Source organism: Gossypium hirsutum, chromosome D05 (genome assembly GCF_007990345.1).
Source record: "Gossypium hirsutum isolate 1008001.06 chromosome D05, Gossypium_hirsutum_v2.1, whole genome shotgun sequence".
Classification (NCBI taxonomy): domain Eukaryota; kingdom Viridiplantae; phylum Streptophyta; class Magnoliopsida; order Malvales; family Malvaceae; genus Gossypium; species Gossypium hirsutum.
This window is the reverse complement of record NC_053441.1, coordinates 61,798,365-61,812,099: the sequence shown is the minus strand read 5'-3', so window position 1 is coordinate 61,812,099 and position 13,735 is coordinate 61,798,365. Positions and strand designations below refer to the sequence as shown.

Genomic DNA, 13,735 nt, shown 5'->3' with positions numbered 1-13,735 from the left:
ATTCTTAATGCATTGTATTTTAATTATATTAGCACCACTGAGTATTCAATACTAAGTCTCAGATGAGAATTAAAGTAGATTGAAAGTGTTCAAGCATCCAATCTCAACAACTTAGCTTGGGAATAATTTTTCTACCTCTTTTGTGTGTATATATGTGTTGTGTTGAAATGGCATGCACCTAGGTTGTTTTAGGCATTATGTTAAGTTAACATTTTGGTATATTTGATACTTGGAATATACGTTTCATCAAGGTGAATTTCATTCCTTGATTAGTAGATAATTATGCTAGATTATAAATGTTTGAATGTGTGAATTAGTTGGCTAAATGATGATGCATTGATGGTTACAATTTGTTGATGTTTAATTGTGTTTGTATGTGTTAAATTGATGACCATACATTAAGGTATGGTTTAGGTATGTTAAAAGTATATTTTGGTAAGGTTTAAACACTTGAAAATGTGCATTTAGGGTTATTTTTCCATTGAGCCTCGAGGCAGTATGAACGTATCTCGAGACCATAAGAACAAAATTTATCTTTTTGTTTATCTATATGTTTAATGTCTTGAGACATTGTTTAAATAGTCTCAAGACAATTCCATTTAGGTCTCGAGACAAAGTGGCCTTTATTTTAAGACAAGGAAACATCGAAGCCAATTAAGTTTTGCCATGTTTTAGGTCTCAAAGCAAGAACCCCTTGTCTCGAGACATTCAAACACCGAAGCTAAAATAAGAAAATAAGGGGTCTCGAGACATAAAGAACCATGCCTCAAGACATAATTTCTAATGTCTTAAGATAGATTAACTTTGAAGCAAAAAGCCCTAAATTAAAATAAGGTCTGTCTTGAGATAAGAAGTCCCCTGTCTCGAGACACAACATTGGAACTTGATAATTGAGTTTGGATTCAATTCCTAACTCTAAATTTGACCTTTCATAACTCCTTACAATGGTGAATTTGAAACATAGAAATTATCATTGCATAATTGTGAATATGATTTATGATTAAATTGGTTTGAATGATAATTATGAATTAAATTATGATAAAAAGAATGAGATAGCTTGAGTTGCTTTGGTAAAGTAATGTCACATCACACATTTGGATTCAACGACTGAATCAGATGTAGGGTATTAGAAGATTAATGGCATATCTTCATAGACCGCAAGAGTTTGAAATAATTGATTTCTTAAAAGGAATTGAACTTGAGACAATAAAGATAAATTAAATTATTAAAGGATTATGGCTACATTATAGGCTCTCATCCTAAGAAGGAAAATGCAATAGTAGACACACTGAGTCGAAAATCATTGTCATAATTGAATGCAATGAATGTGCAATTGGCCTTGGAGTGATAATGCCATTTTGGCCGAGTTAAGGGTTAGATAAACTTCTCCAATGAGTTAAAAGAAGCACAAAGACAAGATGCAAAGTTAGATTAAAAAAATGAAGCAATTTAAGTATAATGTGAGCAATAAAGTGTTCCTAAAAGTGACTCTTTGAAAGAAAGAACTTCGATTCTAAACGAATGACTGGTTGAGTTTGAGATTTACTAGACCTTATAAAGTGGTTGAACGTATTGGTCCCCCAACTTATCGACTAGCCTTATTGTAACACCCTTTACCCGAGACCATTGCCGAAGTCGAGCACGAGGTATTATCTAACTTAACTTACTAATTCGGAGCATAAAAATTTGCTTTTAAAATTAATTCACTCACGTCCAATCAATATGTCCCTAAAAAGGACCCTCGAGACTCTAAAACATGCAACAAAAATGATTCGGGTCTAAACCGGGAACATTAAAAATTTTCTGAATACTTAAACAAATCAAAATAATTTATTTAACTATTCACAATAAAATTGTCAACTTGCGTAATAGTTACTAATTTAATTATAACTCGAGTTACGAAACTCAAAATTTATATCCTTAAATTTTCCCTAAATCTAGACTCATAAATATTCTTATCATAAAATTTACAGAATTTTTGGGTTAGCCAAATAGTACAATTTATTTGTTAAAGTCTCCCCTGTTTCACTGTCTGACGGTTCTGACCTCTATTCACTAAAAATCAATTATCTCATTTTACAGGCTTCATATGGTGTTTTTGCTTGTTTCTATTGAAAATAGACTCACTAAGGAATCTATAAATATAAATTATGACTTATAATTCTTTCTATACAATTTTTAATAATTTTCTAAAGTCAGAATAAGGGATTTCAAAAACTATCCTGACCATGTCTCACTAAAATTAAAATATCACAAAATATAAAATTCATTTTCGTACACCATTTCTTTCATGTGAAAATAGACTTTATAAGATTTAATTATGTATCTTATTCACTCTATAATTCCATTTCTACTATTTTTTGTGATTTTTCAAAATCACGTCAATGTTGCTGTCCAAAAACTATTCCATTGCAAATTTTTACTCTTTTATAATTTCTTTGTATTAACTATCATTTAGGCATACATAACACCAAAACATGTTCTTAAATAACCATTTCACTAGCTAATCATTATTGAATATTTACATGTTATTCATTAGCCATATCATAAGGACACACACACAAAATGACTACGTCCCTATACATGCCATAACTTAAAACATTTCGAATCACAAAATACCAAGATGGTCTGTTGATAGTGTGAAACGATCTCTAATGTCCTTACGATCCCCGAATTGGCTTGGCGATACTATAAAAAGAAGAAAAATAAAGGGAGTAAGCGTAAAGCTTAGTAAGTTTACAAACAAATAAATAACAACATTTATCATAAATAATTATACTTATAAATTATCATCAAGTATCATAATATTTACTTTCTTCTTTACTTACTCTCTCTTACTTGTTTACTTCCTTGTTTACTTAAATAACTCATGATTATAACTTCTCCTCCCTTGCTGAAATTTCTCTCAACTAATAACTAAGATATTCTTAACCCTTATAACTCACCTGAATCTATTTATTATGCTTTTACCTGAACTTTCATGTAACATGGTCTATTTACTAGCCCGTTGAATCACTTGTAATACTAAGGATACTCGGGTCTCCTATCTGATAATAACCAACCAAAGCCATGTCCTAGACGTGGTCTTACATGAGATGTTTCCTGTACTGCCAATGTCATATCCCAAATATGGTCTTACATGGGAGTTCTCATATCGGTGCCCATGCCATGTCCCAGACATGGTCTTATATAGGATCTCATTCCCCTTAATGTCATGACATTTGTATCCAATACATTCCTAATGTTTCAACGGGACTTTTTAACATTGATTATCTATCATCTCATACTTGAGTCAACATTAAATAATTTCATGAAATAAGTACATAATTTCTGGAAAATAAAAACATTAATAATAATTATTGAAATACTGCATTTATTTATCGTAAACTTACCGCGGTACAAAATACGATCAAATCTACCAACTTAGTCCTCAACCTTTTTCTTTCCTCAGTCTAACTTTGGTTTTCGTTCTTCTTGATCTATAATAGCAAAATTAGCTTATTTAATACTCACATTCATCAAAACAATCCTTGACTCAGACTTTGGCAAATTTATGATTTTGCCCCTAAACTTTTGCATATTTACACTTTTGCCTCAAAGCTCGGAAATTAAACATCATCCCTTATTCTTATGTTTTATGATATGTTGAACATCTTTACCTTCTATGGCAACATCAAATTCCCACTCTAACATTTACTTATGAACATTAGATATTTTTACCGATTATGTCGTTTTACTCGTTTTCACTTAAAATTGCCTAGAAAAAATTGTTTAACATAATTTCAAGCTTCATATTCTACCATAAAACATAAAAATAAACACATTTCACCTATGGGCATTTTTCCAAATATGAACCCTAACATGAATTAATGGTAGAATAAGCTAAACCAAGCTACGATGACTCCAAAAACGTAAAAAAACATTAAAAACGGGGCTTGGATGCACTTACTATGAGCTTGAGAAAGTGAAGAACCCTATCTATGGTGTCTTAGAAGTTTCGTCCCTATGGAAGAAGATGAGCACATTTTGCCATCTTTTTCCCTTTTAATTCTTTTTATTACCAAATGACTAAAATGCCCTTCATTAAAACTTTAGTTATTTTTATCTATGTATGTCTATTTTTGTCCATGAAAATCTAAGGGTCTAATTACCATTTAAGAACCTCTACTTTAATTATGCACTTCAATTAAATCATTTATCTTCTAAAACTCATATTTACCCACTTTTGCATAAACCCTAATATGCAATTCAGACATGCAATCGCTGAAATCTCTTATCAGTATTCTAACACATGCATCCAATCAATCGATAAATCATAAAAATTGATCACAATAAACTTTTGTATCTCGGATTCATGGTTTCGTAACCACTATTCCATTTAAGCCCTATTTCGGGATGTTACACTTATCACCCAAGTTGGATAAGATTCATAATTTTTTCACATCTCTATGTTAAGAAGATATAGATTTGACCCATCTCATGTCATAACACTAAGAAAATGGAACTATAGCCTGGTTTGACTTATAAGGAGGAACCAATCAAGGTTCTAGCTTGAGAAATTTAAGGACTCTAAAACAAAAGAATTCCAATGGTGAAAGTGCTATGGAGGAATCATAACGTGCAAGAAACTATTTGGGAGAGCGAAGAAGCGATGAGATAACAACATCCACCGTTTTTTTTATTCAAGTAAATTTCGAGGGCGAAATTTGTTGAGGAGAGAGTTGTAATGCCCTTAAAACTTTGATGCCATAATTTAGTAATATTCTAAGAAGTACATGGAAAATTCTCGAGAAATTAAATTTTAATTAATTCACATTTTGAAATATTACTTAAGCGTTAGAGAGAACCATTAAAATTAGAGTATCATAAGTTTTCTTAAAGCAACATATAGATTAAATGGAAAGGTGATAAGAGAAATAGGGCTAAGATGCAATTTTACCATAATAAGGGTATTTTAAACTTTTACTAAGAGTTATAATTAGAACTATAATATTAGTAATATGTGTTGAAGTGAGAGGCAATATTAGCCATAGATTTGAGATTAGAAAAAAGGGATTAATCCTAGCCCAAATTTTAAGTTAACTGTAACACTTTTCTTTTAAAAAAATGAATTAAAAGAAGAAAATATTAAGGAAAAATTTCTCCTTATCTCATGGTAACCATTATATCTTCTTTCATGAAAAATCAACTACTAACAAATAGTAATTAAATCATTCATCTTATGATAAATGACTAGTGGCCATGTTATTTTTAATATATCATGTAATGTTGATGAGATGATATCATTTACCCTTTATTAAGCTATGAATTTCACTATTGCAAGTGAATTATGTCATGTAGAGATCGTATACCTAAGATACCATCTTTTGGCTCTATAACCAAGTGAATTCATGCTACCAGTACATCAAAGTATATAAGTCACACACACATAGTCTGTCACTTACTCTGGATTGAGGTAAGTCACACTATGAACGTCACAAGTGAATAAATCCATACAAGTGAATAAATCCATAAAAAGATTTAAGATTTATTCTACTTGGGTCTTATATAATGTATTGTCAGTCCGGATAGTCACATCAATGTCTCTATCTTTTAAAAGTCATCTGCTCCAATACCCAAGATAAGGTATCTCCCCAATTGGATTTGATAGACGACATATTAGTCTTTCAATGAACTTGCTTATTAGTTTAGATTATCTATTAATATAAGTTACCTTCTCGCATTATGATTCGACCTCATAATGCAACTTATCATTAGTTAAACGTTAGAAAATGAATGAGTCAATATTTGCTTTCAATTTGTTTTGCCTGCAAAAACCATTGAGGATAATATAAAAAAAGATATTAATGATAACGAAGGAGTTTTATTAAACTAATTGTATGAAAAAAATATGAGTATATAGACATAATCACTACACTAACAACACTAGATCCCAACAATTACTCATCAAAATTTAGGAAAATTTATTGGAGTAATTTTTCTTGTACTCAAATAAATTATATTTTTCTTAAGATCTTGTTTCAGATAATAATTTTATAAATCTAGAGATTATAATTCTAGATCTAGTGTTTTAAACAAGGTGAGGATGATTTTCATGGAGAATTATACAAACTCTAACTAGAGTTTTTCGGATTTGTCCTTTCTTTGGGTTTTCAAATTGGAACCCACTTTTCAAACATTTGCGGGTTTTAAAATAGCAGAGATAATCGTTTAATTGAAAGTTTGAAGCTTTCAAACTTTATATAAATTTAACTCGTCTTCTTTAAAGGTATTAGAGCCAAATTAATAAAAATGAGTGAACATGTTTATTTTTCTTGTTTTCCTTCTATCTCCTTCAACAATCTATCTAGGTTTTTTTCATGTTCTAGACTAATCAAATAATCCAAACAAATTGAAATCTGGGTTTTCAAATCAATCCATCATATGGTACAAAAATACCTTAAAGTGAAATCCCTAATGCCTAGTTCAATGCTTAACCTTTTCTTAAAAACAAGAAATAATAAAATGTCCTTTCTCCACCAAAACTCTCTAACCATCACTGAAATCATGTCCCCTTAAACGTATTATCCTCAATTTCATCAACTTTCCGATGATAAAAACTAAGAAAATGATGAAACTGAGCTTGTGAATTTCAGTGATGGAAAATTCCATGAAAAAGAAGCTTATAAATATCAAACAAAATCTTCCACAAGAACCACAATCTTTTATTTCATCTTTTGCTTGAGGTGACAATTGGAGTAGAAGTCATGATTGTTGCTATATTTTTTGTGTACTTTTAATTTGAAGGGGAAATGTTATAAGGAAGTTGCATTGAAACTTCCTTTTGTCTCGAAAGATAAAACAAAATTTCAATTACCAAAAGTTACCATAGCTAGTGTGATTTGATTTCTCTTTTCCCTTGTGGACTGCTAATTTCACAATTTGTATAAAAATTAAGGGTGGGTAAAATTTGATTCGGTTTGAAAAAAATCTGAATTTTGAGTTAATTGAATCGAGTTATTCGAGTCAACTCGAATAAGTAATTCGAGTTCCAAATTTGAGTCGGGTTGAATTTTACAATTTGAATAACTCGAATAATTCGAATAATAGATTTGTGTAAATACCCCTTTAATCCCTATCAATTTTGAAAATGAGAAAATTGATCTATCAACAAAAATTACCAAAAATTTAAAATAATTTTCAAAAAATCAAAATATTTATAAAAATTCTAAAATTTATAGTTTTAAAAAAAATTCTAAAGAATATATAAAGAAAGTTAAAATTCTAAAATTTTTCTAAAATAATATTTTTGGGACCTAAATAAACTAATTAATGATTCAAGTTTTTCACTGATGTATCGTTTTTTTTTACTTTGAAAAAGTTTTCAAATATATATGGTGTTATAATATACGTCGATAATGAAAGTAGAAATAATCGTAAAGCAATAAGAAAGGAAAAATAAGAACACTTAGATTTTACGTGGAAAACTCTAATCGAGAAAAACCACGAGCAAAGAATAAGAATTCACTAATGTTGAAAAACAACAATACAAGAGGTTTTCGGCTATGCGCAGTTTTTAAAGAGTTAAAAAAACCCGTCTAATAGAAGAAGTATAGTCCCATATAGATTCAACTTGTGCGGCAATGTCCATATCGGTCAAGTTTAGTGGTGAATGGTTCGACCCTCGGACCTTCGCCCCCACAGATCCCCAATTTTGCCTCTTTATTTTATTTCTTTAACAAATGAGTTGCACCTCAAACTTTTCAATCCGAATCAAGTAGGATTTGCGTCACTCAACTTTAACATATGGTTTCAAATTTATGTGCTCTAACATTGAATTAGTTATACCATAATAAGATTTTAATTTGACATGTTTAATTTTTTAATTTAACTCGAACAATTTCACTCGATTCGATTCGATTCGACTGGATTTGACTCGACTCAAATTTTATTTCACTTGACTCAATTCTATCGAACACTCACCCCTAATACAAATGGCATTTGTTTTGTTTTGTTTATTAAATTTAATGGTATAAATATGAACTTGATATCTACACTAATATTTAAAACGTTAACCGAGTTTGTATCACTCTCAATCGAGTTTGTATCACCCCTTATTCGCTTTTTTAGCCCTTAAACTTGCATTATTTTTCACCTCAAAATAAATAAAAAAATTAACGTTTGTTAACTCTACTGACGTGACATACATGTGAATTGTCATGTGGATGTCGTGTCAAAATTAATTAATTTTTTTAAAATTAAAAAATTAGTAAAATATTAAAAACATATTTTTTATTTTTTAAAATATTAATTAATTACTAACGTGAGATACATGTGGATACCACAACAACAAAATTAACAAACGTTAACTTTTCATCCATTTTGACGTGATTTGACAAACAATGCAAATTTAAAGACTAAAAGAGATGAAAATTAATTGGAGGGTTAAAATGATTCTTTTTATAAAGTTAAAGGATTAAATAAATTATTATGCCTTTAAATTTTTTATATAAATACTTTAATAAAAGTTTACTATTATAAATTGAGAAACTTATATAAGTAAAAATATAAATATATATAATCAATCACATCGTATAACTAAACAAGCATAAAAAATTTTTTAAAAAAAATCAAACAAAATCATATATAATATACGTACATAATGAAACTGAAAACTCACACATTATAATCGTATTTATGCATAATGAAACTTCAACTTAAATATTCAAAAGTCCAAAACTTTTACACCAACTTCATTGGTAATTTTTTTATAAAATAAAAATATTAAATATATTATAGGGTTAATATTTTGTACATTGGCACTATACTTTTTTATTCCATAAATAATTTTAAAAATTTGTTAAGCGTCTTTTTTCAAAAGATATTTATTTTTAAAAATATTTTATTATATCATTATAAGAAACTTGTGAACCTCTATCTCTGTTTGTAAAATCTAAAAATTCTACAGATAGGGAAGTAGCCAGGGGCTGGCAGGGGCCCTGATTCTATTTAGGTCCCTTTAAAATTTATAAAAATCTAAATTAGTAAATGTAAAATTATACTTTAGCCCACTAAAAATGATAAAAGTTCGACTTAATCCTTTAAAAATTATAAATATTAAAATATTAAAATGGTGAGATTATATTTTTACTATCATAAAAATATACAATTTAATTTCGACCCTCCCTAAAAAAATTTCTAACTTCGCTCGTGTCTACTGATAATATATAAAATAAATTTTCAATATTAAATTTGAGATTAAAACATTAATCATATCACATCACTATCATTACCCTTTCTTTATTTATTAGTTTTGAAATTTTCTACAAATTATATAAATATTGTCCCTTAAAAGAGGAAACAGGAAATTAGCATTTGTCGTGGAGCTCATGAAAAAGAAACATCAAGCAGGGATGTCCAAATTAGACATCCACGCCAAGCCCTTGTCATGATGTTACATTGCAGTTTATCACATGCCACTACCTCCAACACACATCCAACTATATCAATATAGCCTCACTATTTATATATACTTAAAATATAAGTATTGTTGGTTGGATTTGATCGGATTATTATATGGTATTAATAAAAATTTATGTGTGCCTAAATTTAATGGATTTTAAATTTTATTCAAACTCGTTCATTTATAATTTATATGTATAAAAATACGAATTTCGAAAAAATTTTATATTGACGAGAATACCATTTATTTTCTATCGTATTACTGAACACATTTTAAATAATTATATGTATCAAATTTGATATTTATCTATTGCATAAAGTAAAACAATATTATTAGTTGAATATGTTAAAAATGCGTTAATTATTATATGAATTTTTTTATTATAATATTATAATTGATAAGTTAATATATTTTAATTATATTCAATAATTCAGATAAGAAATATTTTTTTTACGTTAATTGTTGTAATTAAAAGAAAAATATTTAGAAAAATTAATTAAATATTAAATACGTAAAATCACATGTAACGCATAAATGATTAACTCAAACTCATTTTAAACTCACTAATATTTGAAAAATAAAAAAATATATTAATTCATGCTATTTTTAATTCAATATTTTCTTAGTTTATATTTTTATTAAAATGTTAAATATAGACAACTTTACATTATATTAGCATAGATTTAATTTTATTTTGATATAAATTACATATAATATTAAAATATTAAAAATAATCGAGCCAAACCCATGCCTTAAATGTTAGAAGTCCAACCTCGACCCATATTATAAACATGCTTATTTTTCTTGCCCAATCTCATTTTACATGTTTAACATTTTGTTTAACCCCCTCAGGCTAAACTTCAAACTTGAATGAGTAATCTAGCCCTTAAACAAATCTGATATAAAATTGTATTTTAATATATTAGTAATGTATAAATTTATTTAATAATAATTAACTATCTGACGTGAGCTTTTCGAAGTTTAATTATTTATATTCATTTCTAATATTATGTCACATCATCAATTAAATTTTTTAAAAATATTTATAGTTTTTTATGATTTTTAAATGATTTTAGGTATTCTTTTAGATTTTATAAAAAAAATTAAAATTTTTAGGTAATAATGTGACATAATCTCATAATTTCATTTTATCACATCTTAATAAAATTCAAATTTAAGAACTAAATTGAAAAATAATATTAAATTATGAAATTAATGCGAAAAATTAAAAAAACTAAAAACATATATGCTTTTTTTAATCAAACATATATTCAATTTCCCCTAATTTCCCCTTTTCTTGCTAACCAAAAACAGTGGGTTCCCTGTTTCCGGAAAAAAGAAAAAAACTGTTTTGGGGCTCCACATCCTGAAATGAGTAACATGTGCAAGAGATATTCTAGTTCGAATCTTCATCATTAGATTCTAAGCATTACATCATATAATTTGATGTATATATATATCTTATCCCGAGATGGTAATGGAGCGGGTTAGGAGCGAATGTTGTTAAATTCATTCTCGTTTCATAGTTAGTACATTTTATCTCGTTCTACTATAGATATATACTCTTCAAGACCACTATCACTTCCATAGATGTTAGATGCATCCATTTCCGTTTCACTCTACTCGGCCTCAATTTACTTTTTGCTACTTATATTTAATATTTTTAAATTTTTCAAAAAAAAATATTTAAACATAATTCTTCAAAAAAGATATTTAAATATAAAAAAATGAGTTTTTTCATAACATATTATTACATTTTTACCCTTTTAATAATTACATATACAAAGATAAAATTGTATTTTCATATTATTGAGTGGGGTGAGGCGAGAGGGAGCAAACAATTATTATAACCGCTCCATACCCACAGTCTAAATAAAATTCACCCAACCCGCCCCAGATTCACTTTTCGAAAAAAAAATCTACTCTATTCAGAACGAATATGTTTGGAATTCATCTCTATTTTTATTTGTTTGGGATTATTTCCCCTGTTAAATGTATATCACATCATATATTATTTTTCTAAAATAAATATTTATAAAAGTTTCTTTATTTCTTTTTAAAGCAAAATTTTAAATTTTTATTAAAAATATTTTCTTTAATATCACGTAAAAATAACAAATTAACATAACATTACATATGCGATAGTATATTTTCTATCTTAAAAACAGTAGAATTTAACGTTTACAGTTTGATCAGGACTAAAATTTCAAAATTAAAATTGAGAAACTAAAAAAAACTAAAAAAAATTAAAAAAGATTAAATCTAAAACTTAGATATAGTACAAGGACTAATAAGCAAAATTTGTCCTATCAATAAGGGTTTAAAACGACACTTAATCAATTATCACAAGAGACTTAATGCAACTCTATGAATCACCCATAGACCTTAGGGGGAGAAATATATCACTATCAAATCTTTTTTACTCTGAAAAAGAAAACGTAGAAAAAAATGAAATGAAAAATGTACGAAGTTAAAATAGGGGAAACAATAGGAAACACGTGTAGTAGTGAAAATCAAGGTTAACAAAACAAATAATTCATCCCTAAAGCACACATGGAACCATGGGTCTGGTACCAATATCTTGAATTTACCCTTTAGCTACCCAAAAATGGCATAGAAATGTAGGAAGGTACAATTGTAATTACCTGTTCAATAGTGTGACCATATAGTCATATTAATGTATATATCCCCCATGCAACTTCATGGAAGCAGGGTACTCATAGTGAAGTTTGAAAGTTGCTTGAAGCTCACTATTTTAATTGTATTGTCTTCAATGGTCATTCACTCTTTCCAAGAAAAAGAACCCTCCTTATATAAATCCCCCTCTTTATCTTCTTCACCTTTATTACACCAACCAAAACCAAGCCCTATCTCAGTGTTATTCTCTTCTCTTCTTATGGAAGTGGTGGTGGATTTCGAGGACTACTTTCCATCGATGGTGGAGAGTATGGGTGCAGAAGGGTTCATAATGGAGTTGTGCAATGGGTTCAGGCTGCTGATGGACGTTGAAAGAGGGTTGATCACGTTCGAGAGCTTGAAGAGGAACAGTGTGGTGTTGGGGTTGAACGACTTGAGAGATGATGAGATCGTGGGTATGTTGAGTGAAGGGGATTTGGATGGCGATGGGGCTTTGAACCAGGTTGAGTTCTGTATTCTCATGTTTAGGTTAAGCCCAGGGTTAATGTACAACAATGCCTCTAAGCACTGGGTTGATGAATATATATGATGCTACTTCAAAGCAATATATGTTGTAAAATTGTTACTTATGTTTTCTTTTCCTTTCTCCATCTAAATTTGTTGTTTTTGATTAATTGTTGAAGGGTAAAAATGCAATTGATCAATGGAATTAAAGTATGTCTTGGAAGAAATAAGAAATAAGTTAAACATCTTTGATTCCCCTTTTGTTTTCTAATTTAATATTTGCTATAAATTTAACCTCGTGTTGACCTAATAGTTAAGATGTTCATCGTCTCAAGTGTAGTTTAATTTCGAGTCATCTTCTAGCTCACCCAAAAAAGAAATATTTACTCAAAATCAGTTTTATTATGGGGTTTTCTCTCTTTTTTGTTTTATTTCTCATTATTTACTTAATTTACTTTTTTTTATTTCTTATTTGGAAACTTGGTTTCCACAGATAAAATAAAAATGGGGTAATTACTTTATATATTGAAGAAAGGGTATTTTTATAATTTTTAAATTAAATTGATATTCGATTGATAAGTGACACTAATTAAAATTTTAAATAATAGTATAGATATATGTATAATAAAATAAAATTTTATAAAAATATAAAAACAAAATTTCAGTTGAGTGATAAATTAAATTTTTTATTAATGTAATTGACTTGAGAATCCCATCATATATATTTTAATTAATTTTTTAAAAGTAAAAAATTAAAATATTTTTAATATTATTTATTTTAATTACGAAATGTGGGCGAATAATATATTTTATTATATTTTATTTTGTATATTGTATAATTTATACTATTATGTCATATCCACTGACAACTGAAATGTAAGGACATCATCTGCATAAGCCGTTGTGCGTATAACACGTCTTAGAATAAAAGAATAATATCATTATATTATTTAGGGGTAAATATCAAAATTATACATAAACTTTTATTCGATATGCGATTTGATACAAGAATCTTGATTTGGTACAATTATACACATGAAACTTTGATTTTAATTCAATTATCTATATTTTTTAAATGTTTTAATTATGCTCTTTTCTCGAGTAGTTTTTTATTTGCCAATTTGCTAGAGGTAATGCTTTTTAGAATCAAAT

At 28.1% G+C, this 13,735-nt stretch overlaps 1 protein-coding gene across 1 annotated transcript; it reads left to right on the top strand.

Moving 5' to 3' along the window:
- The first annotated feature begins 11,925 nt into the window (after window positions 1-11,925).
- On the top strand, window positions 11,926-12,828 carry LOC107903523 (calcium-binding protein PBP1). Its single transcript, XM_016829593.2, has one exon. The coding sequence runs from the start codon at window positions 12,120-12,122 to the stop codon at window positions 12,666-12,668; it is 549 nt and encodes a 182-aa protein (XP_016685082.2). The 5' UTR covers window positions 11,926-12,119; the 3' UTR covers window positions 12,669-12,828.
- The last annotated feature ends 907 nt before the right edge of the window (window positions 12,829-13,735 follow it).